The sequence below is a fragment of the Callorhinus ursinus genome, unplaced genomic scaffold, assembly GCF_003265705.2.
Source record: "Callorhinus ursinus isolate GAN/ISIS: 27379988/994484 unplaced genomic scaffold, GSC_fseal_2.0 scaffold5, whole genome shotgun sequence".
Lineage (NCBI taxonomy): Eukaryota > Metazoa > Chordata > Mammalia > Carnivora > Otariidae > Callorhinus > Callorhinus ursinus.
Window position 1 is genome coordinate 43615497 of NW_027397067.1, and position 21216 is coordinate 43636712.

A 21216-nucleotide genomic window follows, 5' to 3' on the forward strand; every position below is an offset into this window, starting at 1 on the left:
GTGGCTAAAACAAATGGAGTGTATTTTTCTCACCTAACAGACGAGTTGGTGGTGCTGGTATTGGTTCGGCTGCTCAGTGATGCCAGGACCAGCTCTCTTGGACTTGCCCTTATGGTTACAAAGTAGCATATGCAGCTCTAGAATTGTGGCCACTTTCTTGTCAGCAGCTCCTGTTTGGGTCTCTTTGACTAGAACTGGGTCTCAGGGCCCCCCTCTCGCTGGAAGGTTGGCTGGAAGAGTGAGGAAGAGAATTGTCCAGTTCACCTAAACCACTAGTTCAGTATCCTATTAGATGCAATCCCTCCTTTTTAAAAAATAATAATAATTTATGGTACCTGCTTTATTATTCTGAAGAAGCAGCATAGATAATCTGTTTATGTATATTTTTGATTAAATCAGTATGCTATCCTAACTATAATGTAGAGGAGACATTAAAGGAAAGTAATTTATAATAAAGTACTTCAAAATGTATATTTGCAGGCATGACTCTACTAAATGTAATGAGGAAGTCAGATGCTTGCATGGTGAATGTGACAGCAACAAATGTAGATGGCCCAGGGGTGTGGTGGTGGTGTTTCCAAGACCAGAAGCAGTGTAGTCATGGGTGTTTTGCTGAGATGATGAACAGCCCATGGTAAAGTTCTGAACAAAATACAGCATAGTCCTCCCTTGATATATGTGGTAGTTGCTTCTTGAAAAAGTCAACTTGTATCAAAACTATTCAAAAACTACTTTTGTATGTACAATACACTTAGGTTTAAGGTTCACATATGGGTTTTTCACATTTAAAAAATCTATGTGGTTCAAAGAAATGGAGAAATAATCCTAAAATTTGTATAGAACCAGAAAAGACTCCGAATAGCCCAAGGAATGTTGAAAAAGAAAAGCAAAGCTGGTGGCATCACAATTCCGGACTTCAAGCTCTATTGCAAAGCTGTAATAATTAAGACAGTATGATCCTGGCACAAAAACAGACACATGGATCAGTGGAACAGAATAGAGAGCCCAGAAATGGACCCTCAACTCTATGGTCAACTAATCTTCAACAAAGCAGGAAAGAATGACCAATGGAAAAAAGACAGTCTCTTCAACAAATGGTGCTGGGAAAATTGGACAGCCACATGCAGAAGAATGAAACTGGACCATTTCCTTACACCACACACAAAAATAGACTCAAAATGGATGAAAGACCTAAATGTGAGACAGGAATCCATCAAAATCCTTGAGGAGAACACAGGCAGCAACCTCTTCGACCTCAGCTGCAGCAACTTCTTCCTAGACACATCGCCAAAGGCAAGGGAAGCAAGGGCAAAAATGAATTATTGGGAATTCATCAAGATAAAAAGCTTTTGCACAGCAAAAGAAACAGTCCACAAAACCAAAAGACAACTGACAGAATGGGAGAAGATATTTGCAAATGACATATCGGATAAAAGGCTAGTATCCAAAATCTATAAAGAACTTATCAAACTCAACACCCAAAGAATAAATAATCCAATCAAGAAATGGGCAGAAGACATGAACAGACATTTTTCCAAAGAAGACATCCAAATGGCCAACAGACAATGAAAAAGTGCTCAACATCACTCAACATCAGGGAAATCCAAATCAAAACCTCAGTGAGATACCACCTCACACCAGTCAGAATGGCTAAAATTAACAAGTCAGGAAACGACAGATGTTGGTGAGGATGCAGAAAAAGGGGAACCCTCCTACACTGTTGGTGGGAATGCAAGCTGGTGCAGCCACTCTGGAAAACAGTAAGGAGTTCTTAAAAAGTTGAAAATAGAGCTACCCTATGACCCACCAATTGCATACTGGGTATTTATCCCAAAGGTACAAATGTAGTGATCTGAAGGGGTGCGTGCGACCCAATGTTCATAGCATCAATGTCCACAATAGCCAAACTATGGAAAAAGCCAAAATGTCCATCAACAGATGAATGGATAAAGAAGATGTGTACACACACACACACACACACACACTGGAATATTATGCAGCCATCAAAAAACACGAAATCTTGCCATTTGCAATGACGTGGATGGAACTAGAGGGTATTATGCTAAATGAAATAAGTCAATCAGAGAAAGACAATTATCATATGATCTCACTGATATGTCCTCATATCAGTTTTAAGAAAGAAGACAGAGGATCATAGGGGAAGGGAGGGAAAAATGAAACAAGATGAAACCAGAGAGGGAGAGGAACCATAAGAGACTCTTAATCTCAGGAAACAAACTGAGGGTTGCTGGAGTGGAGTGGGGTGGTCGGGTTGGGGTGGCTGGGTGATGGACATTGGGGAGGGTATGTGCTATGGTGAGCGCTATAAATTGTGTAAGACTGATGAATCACAGACCTGTACCCCTTAAATAATACATTCTATGTTAATTAAAAAAACTAAAAAAAACTATGTGGAATGTTAGAGAGTTCTCAGTATACAGGATTGTACCCCACGATACAGTATGTCTACTATCCCTGGCCCCTGCCAAGTAATTACTAATAGGACCCCCACACTCTCATGACAACTGGAAATGCTCCCTCCCCCACCACATATTCAAAAAGACTGCTAGGGGTAGCACCATCTGTACTGAGAACAACTGGCTTAGATGAATGAGGCTGGACACTTTGCATTTCAAACAAAATTGAAGTTTGGTTAGCAAGAAAAAAGGGGAATGGCTATGGAATAGGTAATTAATAGTGCCTGCCAATAGTAGGAACTGAGTCTCGCTTATTTTCCTGTCTTCTCCAAATTCTTGCACAGTTCCTGATGTGTCGTAAGTTCTCAATGAGCTTTCTTGAATGATTGAAAGAATAATTGGAATATAAGTGATGGAAAATGGAAGCCCAGCACTGTGTGAATTTTGAATTTAATAAAGGAAAGGATGATCTTCCTTAAGGTGGTTAAAGGGCTAATCATTATAAATCTAGGCATGTTAGCAGGAGTCAGGAAGTGAGCTTTGATGTGCTGCTGTCTGTGCCAGGATTTAGAATTTCTGGTCTTCATGTCTGCGACAGGCTCTAGAATGAAGACTAAGAGTTAAATTTACATCAGTGAACCCTGTTCAGCAATGGAAGGTTTAGGGGAAATATTTAAGTTTTCACGTAGGTAGTATATTCAGTCTTGAGAAGAAAAAAGTGACACAATTAAAAATCAGTGAAAGCCTCAGTCCCGAAATCCTACTCCTCTTTCAGTGCATTCTCCTTTCATTGTGTCCCTTTCCACTTCACTTAGTCTATTCATCCTGGCATTTCTATCATAGCCTGAGACATTTTTAAACAATACTCTTCCAGGAAAAATATTTAGAAATAGAAGCAAAGGATTTTGTTTTGTTTTCTCAAAATGTAAACCTATTATTAGAGAGAAAAAAATTCACGGTAGGAGAAAAGTTGGTTTTGCTTCAGTTTGCTTCCAGATTTAAGTAGAAAAGAATGAAAATGACATTATAAAGAATTTTATCTCTTTTTATGAAAAAGATAATCTGTAACTATGGATCATGAAGACAATATATGAAAAGCAAGTCTTTCTCAAATAGTGCTCCCAGTTTCCTTTGAATATATAACTTTCGCTGAATTCAAAGGCATGAATCAGCATGGGTTTAAAAATAGTTGTTTAAGATTTTGAAGGGTATAATAGTTAATATTTTTATAGTTTGAATTCAAGTAAAGGAACAATGATTTCAACCTTTGTATAAAAAATAAAGAGTATTTTTAGAAAATGTACGGTTTAAGTTTAGACATTTTAAGTGTCCTGTAATTGTTCAAGAGTGCACTAGATTTTTTTTTGTCAGTTATGTTATGAGTATTTAAGAATTTTAAATGGAAGAAAATCTTGAGTGTTTTTATAAATGAATTGCTTGACTAATGCGCCTTTTGTAAGCATGAGTTACTTTTGCCTCAGTGAAAATTCCAAGGAATAACCAGACAGTAATAAGTAGTGGCTTGTTTGAGGATTTTGAGGAACCTTGTATGCAATCCTTGCCTTGATGTGGAATCTGGATGAATTCTCTGTGCTAAGAGACAGGAAGTAGTGATGATCAGGAAGAAAAGAGCTGAGAGATGTCCGTCGAGAGATGAATGAAGAAGATGTGGTGTATACATATACGATGGAATATTACCCCGCCATCAGAAGGGACGAATACTTACCATTTACATTGACATGGATGGAACTGGAGGGTATTATGCTGAGTGAAATAAGTGAATCAGAGAAAGACAATTATCATATGGTTTCACTCATGTGTGAAATAAACAGGGCAGAGGACCGTAGGGGAAGGGAGGGAAAACAGAATGGGAAGACATCAGAGAGGGAGACAAACCATGAGAGACTCTTAACTATAGGAAAAAACTGAGGGTTGCTGGAGGGGAGGTGTGTGTGGGGATGGGGTAATTGGGTGATGGGTATTAAGGAGGGCAGGTGGTATGATGAGCACTGGGTGTTGTACTCAACTGATGGATTGTTGAATGCTACATCTGAAACTTGTGATGTCCTATAAGTTGGCTAATTGAATTTAAATTAAAAAAAAAGGAAAGAAATTTTCCTTCCTTTTTTGTCCTCCCTCCTTCCCTTCCTCCCCTCCCTTCCTCCCTTCCTTGCTTCCTTCCTTTTCCCGGCTGCTTGAGGGATGGGAACCGTTCTTTGTGTCCCCTATTACAGCACCGTAGGGCATTTTGCTCCATATATGTTGGAACTTCAACAGTAGATCTCAGTCAGGCTCTTTTACTGCTATAGCTTCCACTATTTCCCCCCAAATACTTGCCCTTTTCTCCAGAGCCCATGTTTTGTCAAGCCTTTATGTCTTTGCCTGGGTTGTTCCTGTGTTGGGTTACCTTTTCTTCAGTGCCACTCCCACCTCCTTCACATGCCCTTCAGTACCCTTTAAACCTCTGCTCAAGCACTGGCCTCTTCATCCCCTCCTCCGTTCTGTTCTTGCAGAACCTTGAAACTGCCCTAGTTACAGGGATTTTTACATTCTGTCTTCCTATTTATACTTGGTAGCTCTTTGAGGGTGTGGATATTCTCTCACACATTTGCATCTTTGGTGCTTAGTAGGTGATCGATAAATTTTTGTTAAATGAATGGAGAGATGAAGTTATGACCCAAACAGGACACTGTTTACAGTTAATAAAGAGGAAATGTTTGAAATGAGTAGTACTACTTGTCTTTGTTGATTTATGGAATTCTTTTCTCCCTTTGCAGACTATAAAAAAAAAAATACTACTATAGCTTGCTTAATTTTATTTCACTGAAATGATGGTGTAGGGATATTTGTATTTTTGAGCCAGGGTAGACTAAAGTCTTTCAGATCAGCCCATCCTCCTAGTGATCCCTTAGGGAACTTTCCTTGGGTCAGTGTGGAGCCAATGCTTTGCGGTAGGTTAAAATGACTTCTAACGATTGCATCATTCATGATTTTATCAAATTCTTTTGTTGGGGGAACTATTCACATGTTTATCACTAATTGTGAAAAATTATACATTTCGATTTTCCTAAAATTAGCTGTGAGCTACTAGAACTATTCCCTAGTACTAATATGAAAATATTTGGTGAGTAAATCTGTATTTGTGTTATCAAAATCCTTCTTGATTTTATGCACCAAACTATTTCTACTTTTGGCCTATGTCTTTTCACACTGAGGAGGGCTGGTGCGTTTTGATTCTTTCATGCAAATAAACTGGTGCCTTTGATCATTTTTCTCATTTGAGTTGACTCCAAGTCCAGAATGAATTTTTCGGTGTATGGTGACCCTATATGTATGAATCAGGAGAATATTTCCTCAAGCTGTCCTTGATTATATTGGCCTTTATTTGGCTTTATTCTGTCTCTGTATTTCTTTATTTTAATTTTTATTCTAAATCTCTGTTTCTTGCTAGGAAGGGATAAATTATATATTAGATTGCATTATTTGTTTTTAAATTACATATTATTTACAGTGTTTTTCATAAGTGGAATGTGACATAGCAATATTTTCTTCCATTTTTGTTACATCTCCAGCTAGGTACTGTTAGTAATAATTCTATTTATTAATTAAAACATAGCCGGGCTAATGTGTCTTCCTAAAAACAATAATAAAAGACTCTTGCAGTATTCCATTGGAAAGATATATAATTACGCATTTTAGCCAAGAATTACATCAGTAATTTTCAGATTATGTTCTAGGGAAAACCAGGTTTAGAATCAACTAATATCTGTTTAGTGTTTACTTATGTCAAGTGTTTTAGGTGATTTCTCATGTAGTTCTGTGCCTTTGATCTTAGTAAACTTCCTAAAGTACTTATATTACATTCAGGGAAAAACTGATCCATTGAAAGGTAACAAATCTATCATCTTTAAAATTAAACTACTTTTAAAAATAAGTGTCGTATTTGTGGGATTGAAGAGAAAGTATAGTTAAGTTATTAAGAACAACACTCACAGTTCCTGGTTTATGTTTTAAAGTAACTGCATCATTTTTTAGTGTCAAAATTAATTTAACTGACCATGCTAGCAGGCATTAAGAATTATTATCAAAATGGCATGTTTTCTATTAATTCAACTGACATGTATGCAAAAAGATGTAAAGATGTTAGATGCGGGCACTTGTTTTCTAAACATATCTTCTAACCAGAATGTAGCCTACAGATGATGTCCCAGTGCTCCCTCTGAAAGCGGTCCCTTCTTCTCTGCCTGTGGAGCCATTACTCGAGTCTGTCTTGAGATGTCATGTCTTCTCTATAGCTTTTCATGATTTCTTTTGTTCTTCTCTGTGTTCCAGTGCTAGTCTATATATGAGACTGGGTACATATTTTTTGTTATAGTTATTTGCTTCTCAGATTGCATTTGGGGGTCCTTCATTGAATTTCTATTATATGTAAATGCATACAGTTTCCTATAAGAAAACAATTCTTACTCTTCCGGGATGTCTGCACTAGTTGGTCCAGTTACCTGTTTGATTGTACTTGCTGGTTTATCTGCTACCTAGGAATCACAGCACAGGCCCTGTTTCTGCAAAACAAGGGTATGGACTAGGGATTCCTAAGCTCTTCTGTATCTCCACAATATTGCCATTATATGATTCTAATCCATCACTAGAAATGTATTATGAAATAGTTAATATTTAAGGGATGCTTAGAGAATTTTTAATGAGAAGTAGATACTTGTAGCTAGTGTTAATTGATAGAAGTGTTATTAACCTTTTCCTCTTTTTTTTTTTTTGAAAGAATGTACTTTGAAGAATAAATTACAATCTGGTGAGATACTTTCATGGTTTAATAAAATTTAGCTTTTAAAAACAAGCATCAGTAATGTTGACTATAGAAACCAAGAACCTTGCATATAAATAGTTACAATAAAAAGGAGAAAAACATCAATGTACAGTTTTCATAATTTTTCAAAGTATTTTAAACATGATAGTAACTTCTTATTCCTTCAGTTTCCTTGTAAAGGAGGCAAGATAAGTACTCTAAGATCTAGAGAGATTAAGGGCTCATTCATTCCTTAAATGAAAATGTTGAGCATTTACACATGGGTACAATGATTGAAGGTACAATGATGAATAATTTACCCTACTTGACTTCAAGAGTAGGAGAGACAAATTCGTAAACAAATATATTAGTTGATAATGTTGTCAATTATGGTAGAAGCGTGGAAAATGGTGCACATAACTCTGGAGTGGTGTTTGGTGAGACTCCACAGAAGAGGTGATTTTTAAAGGATTTTCATGAAAGAATGAGTGGAGATTTGCCAGAAGAAGAGGAATAAGGTGAGGAGAAGGGTCTTGCAGGAAAAAAGAAGGAAAGTATGTAGAGATCCAGAGTTATGAAAGAGCCTGGGTATTAGAAGAACAGTGTCAAGTTCAATGCAGCTAGAGCATTACTGTCCAATATAAATATAAATATGTAAGTTAAAAATTTCAAATTTCATATTGAAACATAAAAAACAGGTGAATAATAATATATTTTAGTTAACCTAATACATCTGAAATATTTATTTTTTTTCATACTTAACTATGAAGTATTCGATTTTAAAGATTAAATCAGGTCTGTATTTTACATTTAGAAAACATCTCAATTTGGGCTAGCCACAGTATCTAGAAGCTTCCCTAATATGTGTGTGTGTGTGTGTGTGTGTGTGTGTGTGTGTGTGTGTGTGTTTGTGTGTGTGTTTAAGAGAGAAAGACAGGAAAAGGGTAAGGGAGGAAGAGAGAATGAGAAAAAGAATGAAAACATCTGTGGGGTGCCTGGGTGGCTCAGTTGGTTAAGCATCCGACTCTTGATTTCAGATCAGGTCATTATCTCAGGATTCTGAGATCAAGCCTGGAGTTGGGCTCTGTGCTGAGTATGGAGCCTGCTTAAGATTCTCCCTCTCCCTCTTCCCGCTCTTGTGCTCTCTCTCCCTTTCTCTCTCAAAACAAAACAAAAACTAAAAAAAGAATGAAAACATTTGTGTGCTCTAGAGGGGGAAATGGAGAGATGAGGCTGTGGTTGTTGTTGGAGCATATTTTGAAAGGCCTTGTATACTGGCTGAATTTGGAATTTATCCCTATAATATAGTAGCTTATGACTGTGATTCTCAAATTATCTTTAGTGAAAGGCCAGTTTTTAAAATTTCAAATTTGTTGCAGACTGATACTTTTGCAAAATAGAACAGCAATGAATTAGAAAAATGAAATAAAAGACATACAAAGAGAAGCACCATTTTTTAATCATTAGATTTGACAAATGTACAATTATTTGTTAGTTGTTTATAACGATGTCTAAATTAATGCTATCCAATAGAATTTTTTATGATGATGGAAATGTTATGTCTGTGTTGTCCAATATGGTAGCCCCTAGCCACATGTGGGTATTAAGCATTTGAAATGGGGCTAGTAGGACTGAAAAACTGAACATTTTATTTAGTTTAAATCAATTTAAATTGAAATAACTACATGAGGCTATTGTCTACTTTGTTGCACAGCGCTGGATAGGTTTACTCTCAACTTCTGTATCTACTGTAGACTACTGAAAACTAGCTGTGGACTAGCCTTGGTCCTCAGACCATACTTTAAGTAGCATTGTTAAGAAACTAACTCATAGAGTTGTTGTGAGGATTAAATGTGTAGCAGGCGGAATTAGGGAAAGCACTAAGAAAAGTTGGTATTTGTAGGGGCCTCAATGGATGAGTTCAATAGACAGAGCGGAAAGAGCCTATTAGGTACAGGGAACTCTAAAACCCATTTGGATAATATTCTATTTAGAGGGAGGGGCAGCAGACAGTATGGTTTTAACCCTATCACTGCTACCACACTGCTAACACTCTCTTTCTTTCCTGGTTGTCTTATTTTAACCTTTTAGCATAGCTTAAACTGGATCACTAGGTAACATATGATTCTGTGGTTTTAGTAAATACTGCCTATTCAGCCAATCATTGCCTCTTTATACTTCATTCCTGGGAGTTATGGTGCCTGAAGTTGATGGTGGAAGTTGGGCAGTGGTTGAGAAGGGAAGGGGATTCCTGTTTGAAAAGCAGTCCCTGGGTTATGGCAGGTAGCTGTGAGATTCTTTCCCCCTAAAACATGTTTCTTACTTATATATATTATTTTAGGAAGAAAACCAACTGGAAGAATCAATGAAGTTCCTTCTTTTCACATTTGTTGGTGTTGTTCACCTTTTCTCCCTGAACTCTGGGAAAGTGATATATAAGAATGACATCTCTCAGAGGACTTTTCAAGAAGTAAAAGAAGAAATAGCCCACTATGGAGATGTTGCTAAAGCAATCATCAACCTTGCTGTTTATGGTATAGCCCGGAACAGATCCTATGAGCGATTGGCACTTCTGGTTGATACTGTTGGACCCAGACCAAGTGGCTCCAAGAGCCTGGAAAAAGCCATCCAAATCATGTACCAGAACCTGCAGGAAGATGGGCTGGAGAATGTCCACTTGGAGCCAGTCAAAATACCCCACTGGGAAAGGGGAGAAGAATCTGCTGTGATGCTGGAGCCAAGGATTCACAAGATAGCTATTTTGGGTCTTGGCAGCAGCATTGGGACTCCCCCAGAAGGTATCCTTTGTCTTTTCAAGTCAATTTGCTGTGTACGTTATTAAACTAGTGTCATGGGACATAGTTGATTACAGTATGCATGATTCATATTATAATTTAGGTGATAAGAAGGATGATAGAATCATTTCTCATTCCATTGACTTAATGAGTTATCTATTCTTATATTTGTTTTTCTTCCTTTTTCCTTTCCTCCCTTTCTTCTATTTCTTTCTGAAAGAAAGTTTATGTGTAGGGTCACTTTTTATTTTTATTTTTTTCTTGCTTATTTTTTATTGTTATGTTAATCACCATACATTACATCATTAGTTTGATGTAGTGTTCCATGATTCATTGTTTGTGCATAACACCCAGTGCTCCATGCAGAATGTGCCCTCTTTAATACCCATCACCAGGCCAATCCATCCCCCCACCCCCCTCCCCTCTAGAACCCTCAGTTTGTTTTTCAGAGTCCATCATCTCTCATGGTTCATCTCCCCCTCCGATTTACTCCCCTTCATTCTTCCCCTCCTGCTATCTTCTTCTTTTTTATTTTTTCTTAACGTATATTGCATTATTTGTTTCAGAGGTACAGATCTGTGATTCAACAGTCTTCCACAATTCACAGCGCTCACCATAGCACATACCCTCTCCAATGTCTATCACCCAGCCACCCCATCCCTCCTACCCCCCACCACTCCAGCAACCCTCAGTTTGTTTCCTGAGATTAAGGTCACTTTTTAAATGAAGATCTACAACAATTGATCTGTGATATTTATTAGCCCTATCACTTAGTAATTTGTAGCTAGTATAACATTAGTTTCATTCTGTGGAGCATTGAGATAAATGTGTATAGGATGGAAAAACTATAATTTCCTCCAAGCAGCCTCAATGTACAGAAATTTTTAGAATTAATGAAATGGGGAACAGATCTTTACACATGGAATTGATTTGGGGTTAATTATTTTTATAGAACCAGAGGCCTCAAAAGCAAGGAATCATCCGGGGTGAATTTCTACCTTTACTTATCAGCACCCTAGTTCAGCTTCATCAGATAATATAAATGACTAGATCAGGGATATATAACTGGTCACTAGTGATCTGTGAATCAGTCTTGGACTATTCATGGACTGTTTTCCTATGGACTGTTCATGTATTCATGGACTATTTTCCTATGGCAGAGAAACTATTTTATAGAAGCTAGTTCTGCATGGAGCACTGGGTGTTATGCACAAACAATGAATCATGGAACACTACATCAAAAACTAATGATGTAATGTATGGTGATTAACATAACAATAAAAAATAAAAAAAAAAGAAGCTAGTTGACATTCTCTAAAAAGTTTATAGAAAGTTCTGACCTTCTCTGATGCCAAAAGAAAGATCCAGTATAGAAGTAGATGGTCAGTTTTTTTAAAAAAATCTGTTTTGAGGTATAATTCACATACCATAATATTCACTCATTTAAAATTTACAATTCAGTGGTTTTTAGTATATTCACAGAACTGTGCCTCTACTGCTACGATCTAATTGTAGAACATTTTCATTGCCCTAAAAAGAAACTTCATACTCATTAGTAATTCCTTTGTATCCCTCCTGTACCTCCCTCCTAAGCCCAAGGCAACCACTAATTTTCTATCTTTATGGATTTGCCTATTCTAAATATTTCACATGAACAGAATAATATACTGTGTGGTCTTTTGTGACTGGCTTTTTTCATGTAGTGTAATGTTTTCCAGGTTTATCCATGTTGTAGCATGAATCAATACTTAATTCATTTTTATTATTGAATAATATTCCATTTTATGAATAGACCACATTTTATCTATCCATCAGTTGATGGACATTTGTTTTTTCTTATCTTTTGCTATTGTGAATAACGCTGCTAAAAACCTTCATGCATAAGTTTTTGTATGGATATATGTTTTCATTTTTCTTGGGTTTATACCAATGAGTGGAATTGCTGGCTCATACAGTAACTCTATGATTAACTTTTTGAGGAACTGCCATACTCTTTTCCCAAGTAACTTTACCACTTTACATTTCCATGAGTGTATTCCAATTTTTACACATACTTCTCAATACTTGTTATTGTTTATCCTTTTGGTTATGGCTATCCTGGTGGGTGTGAAGGGATATCTCATTGTGGTTATGATTTCCATTTCCTTAATGATTAATGATGTTGAGCATCTTTCCATGTTCTTATTGGCCAGTTGTGTATCTTCTTTGGAGAAATATTCAAATCCTTTGCCCAATTTTTAATTATGCTATTATTATTGAGTTGTAAAATATCTTTATGTACTCTGGATACAAGTTCCTTATTAGATGTATGGTTTATTAATGTTCTCTCCCATTCTTTGGATTCTCCTTTCACTTTATTGATGGTAATATTGCTGCAGAAAAGTTTTTACTTGAATTTAGCACAACCTATCTAAATTTTTTTTGTTGTTGCTTGTGCTTTTCATGTTCTATCTAAGAAACCTTTGCCTAAACCAAAACCTTTGCCTAAATCTCTGCCTAAACCTTTGCTGAACCTTTGCCTAAACAAAGATTTATTCCTATATTTTCTTCTAAGAGTTTTATAGTTTTAGCTCTTACAGTTAGATCTGTGAATTAATTTTCATATATGGTCAGGTAATCCAATCTTCATCCTTTTGCATGTGGTCATTCAGTTGTCTCAGCATCATCTATTGAAAAGACTATTCTTTCCTCATTGAATTGGGTGTATTACATTAATAGATTTTCAGATTTTAAACGAACTTTGCATTCCTGGGATAAATTCCACTTGGTTATAACATAAATTTTTTTTTATATATTACTGAATTCATTTTGCCACTATTATGTAGAGTAGTTTTACATCTATACTCATAAGGGATATTGTTCTGTAGTTTTATTTTATGTGTGTGTGTGATGACTTCATCTGGTTTGGTATCAGGGTAATTCTATACTCAAATAATTGATTGGAAAGTACTACCTGGTATTTTATTCTTTGGAAGAGTTTGTGACAGTTTGGTATTAATTCTTTAAGTTTTTGGTAGAATTCACAAGCTATCTGGTCCTGAGATTTTCTTTGTGGGAAGATTGTTAATTATTAATTTAATATTTTCCTTGTTATAGATCTATTCATATTTTCTATTCTCAAGTCAGTTTTAGTAGTTTGTGTCTTTCTAGGAGTTTACTCATTTTGCCTAAATTGTGTAGTTTGTTGGCATATGGTTATTTACAGTATTTCCTTATAAGTATTTTTATTTTGTGAGGACAAGGATCCAAATTACTGTTTGGTGTCACGTATTTTCAGCCTGAAGAATTCCCTTCATTTTTTTTTTTTCAAAGCAGGTCTGTTAGCAGAAAATTCTCCAACCTTTCATCCATTCTTACTTATTTATTTAATTTTCATTTTTGAAACAATTCTACTGGATATAAGATTCTTGGTTAACAATTTTTTACTTTCAGCACTTTGAATTTGTCATCCATCGTCCTTTGGTCTCTGCTGCTTCTGATGAGAAGTCCCTTGTTAATATTATTGGGATTCTCTTGTATGTGATGAGTCATTTTGTTCTTACTGATTTTCTTTTTATTTGTGGTTTTCATAATTTTGATTCTGATGTACCTAGGTGTCGATGTCTTTGCTTTTTTCTTGCTTAGAGGTTGTTGAGCTTCCTGGATGTATCTAGTGTTTTTTATCAATTTGGGAAGTTTTCAACTATTATTTCTATGAAGATTTTTCTACCCTTTTTTGCTCTTCTGGGAGTTCCACTGTGAGTATGTGGGTGCAATTAATGGTGTTCCACATTATTCTGAGGTTCTGCTCATTTTTCTTCCTCCCCCCTTTTTTCTCTCTATTCTTTACGTTATATAACCTGTATCAATCTTTCATCAAGTTTACGGATTCTTTCTTTTGCTAGTTTAAATATATGGTTGAGTCCTTTACTGATTTTTTCAGTTATTACAATTTTCAGCTCCAGAATTTTTTTCCTGCAATTTTTATGTCTTTATTGATATTCTTTATTTGCTAAGATGTTGTCATCATACTTTTCTTTAATTCTTTAAGTATGGTTTCCTTTAGTTCCTTGAACATATTAATAAAAGCTGCTTTGAAGTCTTTTTCTCATATATCCTACAACTGGGCCCCCTCAAAGGCAGTTTCTAAGGCCTGATTTTTATCCTGTGTATTGGTCACACTTTTGTATTTCTTTTCATGTCTCATCATTTTTTTTTTGTTGAAAACTAAACATTTAAAATAATATATTCTAGCAACTCTCAATACTGATTCTCCCTTTCCCTCTCCTGCGGGCTGAAGGTTGATGTTGTTTTTGTTGTTTGCTTTGCCCTTTATTTGTTTAATGATTTGATTGTACTAACTCTGTGAAGTCTGTTTCTCTCACAGTGTACAGATTCTAATGTCCCTGTTTAGAGTGCTTTTTTTTCCCTCCTTTTTTAACTTTTAGTATGGCATACTAGGAGTCAGCCCTGGATCCCCATAAACTAATTATTGGTTAAAGGTTGTGCACAGATCTCATTAGTTGGTTATATTTTTCCCCTTTACTGTTGGATGTACACATGGCTAGGGGGCTGTTACTAAAACTTAAAGAGTTTACGTTTTTGCCCCAAGTTCAGCTACAGCCTAGTAACTTAGAAGTTCTTTCTACCATCAGCCTTGAGAGGGTACAGCCTAAGGCATGTACATACTCTTCCAACTTGCTAGGATCCAAGTGATTTTATTATTATCTTGTTTAACAATATTTTCCTCCGTATCAGAATAGCTTATTTTTCAGATTGCATTTGGTCAGTTTGTGCATAAGCCTCTTATGCCAGTGAAGCTTCTGGCCTTTGTTGATGGATCTGTGTGCAGCTTGGGAAGCGTTTTCAATCTGACCTATGTCCTGTTTTAATTGGTCCTGAATAGGAATATGTGCATAGCTTTTCCAGTCACCAGGATTTATTGTGATCCCGAGAGGGCTTTTCTTGGTTGTTTCTTTTACTTCGTTCTTTCTGTTAAACTTTGGATTGCTCTGCCATTTTGCTTGGTACTAGCAGTATCATGAAGCTTCTAGTGCTCCTTTAATTGTTTTCTACCAAGCTCTCCATTGTTTTCAACAACACCCTTAGGCATGGAATTCTCTGTGTTCCACTCCAAATATAATCACTATCCTGGGTAAGAACTGCAAAGCTCTTCCTTTTGTTTGCTTGCCTCTTTGCTAGGAGAACCTTGCTACTTCCCAGGAACTAGGCACAGTGATAATGGTCTTTTTCTTTCAGAGTGATATCCTTAGCAGGTGCTAGAAGGGGAGGGTGGTAGCTCCTGGTCTTCTCAGCTTGCCTCTCCCATCGTGGGACCTCTGCCTATGAGTAAGCTGATAGACAGAGGTGATCAGGATCCAAGTACTATTGGTGGCTACACTTAAGGTAGAATTTCTACCATATGAGTTGGGGCTGGGTAGAGGAATAGGGCCTCAGCCTTTTTGGAGTGGAGTGCCCATAATAGTGTTTCTGTAACATGGAGCTAGGGATGGGAGAAGGAAGCAGGCCATGGCCCAAATGCTATAGACTCTCATTATTCTCAGATTTAGTAGTTTTTCTTGAATGAATGTTTCCCCATTTGCTTTAGACCCTTAAGACAATTTTGAGAGACTTTAAGTGATTTTTTTAAAAAATGATTTTTCTCAGTTAAATGTTTTGTAGAGGACAGATCTGCGAAATTTTTTCACTCCAGCATTCTGGAAGTAACACTGGGATAGTCTGTTTTGATTTCTCTGAGGCTGCATGAATAGGTGACCTCTGAGGTTTTAGGGGAACCCCTCAGCTTGGATTTTGTAGTGTCAACCAGGAGTTTTGTTTAGTTGCCTCTGTTATGCAATAATTTGTGTTAGGCACCATATTATGTAAAACTTCTTTTTCCTTTTTAAGTCTTTCCAAATATCTTAAAAGGTCTAGCTTTTTTTTTCTACAGATGAGAAAACTAGACTCCAAGAGGTGAGGTAGTTTGCCTGTGGTCATACAACCAGTGAGAGGCCAACTGTCAAACTCCCGAGTCTGTGCTTTTAGTTGTAAGACTATATTGCTTCACATACAGATACTTTAATGTTATTTTCATTTATATAAGGTTTCCCTTTTTAGCCATCTGACTGAAACAGATCTGTCTCAAAAGCTGCTGATACCCGTACTGTGGCAGCAGAATATATTGGTGTCTGCACCGTCTTTTTGGACATGTTTTCTCATTCCTCTTTCTTTCTTATCCTCATTTCTCATTCTGTGGCTGCGCCTGATCTTCCTTGGCTATCTGCCTGGTATTGAAAACTAAGCCAAGTTACTGATTGCTCCTGGGGCCTTCAAAACCCAGGGGAAGTGAATTTTCCTCACTAGAATCTATTGTAGTGTTCCAAGACTCACTTTCACCCCACTTCTTATTCCATGGGGCTCAAAGTAGATAAACAGTTGTCTGGCAACTGGGCTATTTTGAGCTCTGAGGACACTGGAGAGTTAGGCTGAACCAGGTACGGAAAAATTCCCCCTGGAGGTAGTGTGAAGTCAACATAAAGGGACCTCCATTTGCAGGTAGTGTGGTGTAGAACCCATGTTGTGTCCTTGGTTTAGCCACCTACTAGTTGTGTGACCTTGGTCCAGTCTTTTAATCTCTATGGACTTTAATTTTGTCACCTGTAAAATGAGAGATGGCTGACATTTGAATCTGTAAGTTCTCTTCCAGATTGAAAAGGTTGTGATTTTTATGAGAATCCACAAGGGATCAGTGAAGCTAAAGTTCATGAGAGCAGGGGTTCTCCCAGGCATATGCTATGGAGCAGATTCCTTACATAACCAGAGTTGATTTTTTTAACCATCCAATTCCAGAGTTGAGTATTACAGTGTTTGTTAGTTTATTTGCGTGTCAGGGTTAGGGCTCTGTGAGTTATCTGTGGAGAATTGGAAGAAGACAGATGCAAGTTGGCCCAGTAAGATGAAGATGCTGAGCAAAACTTAGAAGTAAGACAGGACAAAAGTATAATTTCAAATCAAGCCCGAGATAGCATAGCAGACATAAGATTTAAATGGACTGAGTGAAAGAATGAGAACCAGCAGCCAAATCCAAGAAAGGCTGGTTAATGGGCAAGAAAGAGGAACTTGGGCAGTGTTGTTAACCCTTCCTCAGTAGACATAACTTGGTAGGTCTCGTTATATAGTCTCTGAACCCAAACAGCAGATCATTGAGTACTTATTAGTCCTCTATGGAGACTGGCATCTCTATCTCTACCTCTACCTCTAGAGGTAACTGGGCTTTCCCAAAATATTATATGTTGCAATTTGTATTGAGAGCTCCTGGGAGCTCCTGAAAAGGGGACTGAATCTTACCCATCTCTCTATCCTCAGCACCATACTTAGTGCTTATTAGCTATTCATTCAATGTTTGAGGAACAGTGAATTATTTTAGGTAGGTCTTTCCTTAGAATGTTAGTCGCTTGTAATAATAAAAAAATAGTGGTTCCTTCTACCTATTGATGATGTTGTTGACCCATCATAATTTGCTGGATTTTTCTGATTATAAAATCAGTACTTGCTCATTGTAGAAAACATGTATGTAAATGTAAAAGTAGTAAAAATTGTCTGTGATCTTTTCTACCAGAATTGTTGCTGACATTTTAATTTTTCTAATTTTTCCATATGCATATATATTTTTGTTTTATTTTATTTATTTATTTTTAAAGATTTATTTATTTATGTTAGAGAGAGAGAGAGTGCACATGTGAGCAGGAGGGGCAGAGGGAGAGGGAGAGGAAGAGCATCTCAAGCAGACTCCCTGATGAGCACAGAACTAACGCGGGCTCGGTCTCATGACCCTGAGATTGTGACCTGAGTCAAAACCAAGAGTCAGATGCTTAACCAACTGAGCCATCCAGGCACCCCATATTTTTGTTTTATAAATTTGAGATGAAACTGTATATATTTGTGTCCTTTTATGCCTATATCATGGACATTTACCACATACTAATAAATATCCTTTGGAATAAATTTTAATAGTTACAAAATACAAATATATAATAAATTACATAACCAAAACCCTCTTTTTGGAATCTTGGTTATTTCTTTCTTCCTTTTTTCTATTGTTTCAAATAACAGAGCTATATGAATCCTTTAATACAGAAGTAAGGATAGATTTTTAAAGGAGAGATTTTTATGTTTTTGATGAATATCATAAAGAGGAATGATGGGGATATTCTAGGGAGTCTTAAGAGGGTGGCAAAAAATGACTTTGAAACTGCTCCTATAGATATAAAAAATGGAAATAAAATTCTTAGAAACCATTTTTCTATCCAAATATTTTTAATTATGTAAAATGTTAATATAATAAAATGTATATATCATTATAATATACATTTATAATACAACATAAATAGTATATTTAATTATTTAAAATTTTAATATAAATACTGATATTTTTAGGCTCTTGATATATTTGTTAAATTGTTTTCCAGAAAATTATACTCATCTACTCTCCTGTCAGCAGTTCATCTTAATATCCTAATCCCTGTGCCTTCATATGCATTAGGTAATTTTTTCTAATCTTTGCTTAAAACGATATTTCACTATTGTTTAATTTTGTAATTCTTTGCTTATTGGTGAAACTAATATTTTCATTTATTTATTGGTTACTTGTATTTTTCTTCTTTAAATTATCTGTGAATATCTCTTGCCTACTTTTCTATTGGTACTTTAAAGATTTTCTAATTGATGTATAGGAACTCATTACATAATAAAGATTTAAATTCTTTGTTGTCACCTGATTCAAATTGATTTTTTAAAGCTGTTGAAATAATTTGTATAGATTCATTATCTCCTTTTTCATTTCTTCTTAAGAACTTATTTATTTCTCATTTTTGAAGAAGGCTGGCTGTCCCTTCAGCCAGCCCTAGTTAAAAGACTGTAAAACAGCAAAATTGACTAATTTATGCTCCCTCTGCCCTATCAAAGTGCTCCAAGAAACTGAGTTCTTTAGCTCAGTCTATACAGACTTTGGAACATCAACCTCCTGGTTTGCAGACTGGTGGGTGACTTGCTCTTGAAACGCTTAAGAAACTTAAGAATGCAGTCAACCCGGACTTAGATTTTGGGCTGAGTGTGCTGATTGGTACTTCTGCTGGGTCATGTCAAAGTATGTGTACCTCATGACTTTTCTTCATGGAGATGATTTAGGAGTGGGAGGAAGAGAGGTAGAGATAACACTAGACTGGGCTTAATGTATAGAATTGACTAGCAGTTAATGTTTAGTTGTGGAACTACTCTAACTGGGTTTAAATTTAAAGCACACACGGGTATATTATAGGATTTTAAATTGTTTTCAGAATTATTGGGAAAGCTCATAATGCAGACTTGCTCATAACTTGAACTTTTCAGGAGTGAATTTGAGAACCATTCTGTAGAACCAGGCTACCAAGACTGCTATTGCTTTTCTTAGATTAAGCAATGGCTTTTATCAGAAAGTTGCTGTAGGAAATCCAGACATTACAACAATTGTGCTTGCCTCTGAAATAGTAGAAGCAGTAGAAAGAAGCCTCCACCTAATTCTGCCTTCTAGATCTTGTTCAAGTGCATAAAATTGGTGCCACTTAAATTACTTCTAGAACCCTAGCTGTAGGAAGAAATTTAGATTTTTAGGTTTCTAGTCTTTATATATAGAAAAACACATTTAAAGGAAGTTGGAGGGACACATGCATGGCTCAGTGGATTAAGCACCTGCCTTTGGCTCAGGTCATGATTCCAGGGTTCTGGGATCGAGTTCTACATCAGGCTCCTTGTTCAGGGGGGAGCCTGCTTCTCCCTCTGCCTGCCGCTCCCCCTGCTTGTGCTCTCTCTCTGACAAGGAAATAAAATCTTTTAAAAAATTAAAAAAAACTTCTTTAAATAAATAAATAAATAAATAAATAAATAAATAAGTTGGAATGTCTGTTGAATGCCAATTGCCCATATCTAACACAATGCTCGTTTCATTATACCTCTTTGGTAACAATATGATATGAATTTTTTTTTGCATAAATAAACAAACAAAAAAAATACCCATTGATTATATAGTACACATAATACCACCAATAGCAATTTGGTCCTCAGTAGCAAATGAATTGTAGTGACTTTAAAAGGAATAAAAAGATTATAAGGAGAGTAATTATGAAAAAATGTAGGGGGCATATATCCCTAGGCATGCTGATGGATTGAAGAGAAATGTTCTAGGCTGATTGTCAAGTTTGCCATATAAATTAAAGTGGGTTCTCTCCGTCATCTTTTCTACTGTTTCCTTTTGGATGCTTCTCTTTCCTAGGCCTCATCTTTAAATGTTGGTGTTTTTCAAAGGTTTCTACCTATAAACATTGTCTTTAAGTAATATGATCCAGTCCCATGGTTTTAGGTACCACCTATATACTTATGACTTTTAACTGTGCATATATGTGCTTGACATCTCTCTGCAGTTCCAGCAACTACTGGATGTTCTACAAGTCCCACGAACTCATCATCCTATCACCCTTTGTTTCTCATATTTGTTAATGATGTTATCATACACCTAGGCACCCATGCTTGGAGCTTAAATCTAATGTCTGAGATGGTATCTTGCTTTCATGTTTTTATTCTCTGCCTGGAATGCCCATATTTAAGGATTCAGCTCAAATGCCTCTTCTATGGAGACTTCTTCTATGCTTGCTCATCCCCAAACAAGTATTGACCTCTTCCTCCCTTCTGTTTTTCCTGTACCCTATATATGCTTATATCATAAGCATTTCTCTGCTAGATAATAAGCCTCTTAGAGTTAGAGATCCCAGTTTCAGTGGTTCTCAACTGGGGGCAATTTTGCTCCCCAGGGGGAAATTTGGCAATATCTGCACACATTTTTGATAGTTGTGACTGAGACAGGGTACTGCTTACCTTCAATGGGTAGAGGCCAGGAATATTGCCAAACATCCCATAATATACAGAAGAGGCCTCTTTTCCCCCTCAACAAATAGTTATCCATTCCAAAGTGCCAATAGTGTTGAAGTTGGGAAACTTTGCCCTACTCCTTAGCATGATGTCTCATGCACAGAAAAGCTTCAAGAAACATTAGTTGAGTGAATTAAGTCTTTGCATTTATCTTGTTCCAACATTTAGTTGGTCACCAAGTCTTAAATGACTCCTTTTCTCCATCCTCACTGTGGCATCAGAGTTCAGGACCTAACATCTCCTGACTAGTGTTATAATCATCTCC

General features: G+C 36.4%; 1 protein-coding gene across 1 annotated transcript in view; it reads left to right on the forward strand.

Moving 5' to 3' along the window:
- CPQ (carboxypeptidase Q) overlaps positions 1-21216 on the forward strand; it is a 456203-nt gene that overhangs the window by 93124 nt on the left and 341863 nt on the right. Inside the window, exon 2 of the mRNA XM_025870877.2 lies at positions 9560-10016. Within this exon, the coding sequence (XP_025726662.1) occupies positions 9584-10016 (433 nt within the window). The 5' untranslated portion in view covers positions 9560-9583. The remainder of the gene's footprint in view (positions 1-9559; positions 10017-21216) is intronic.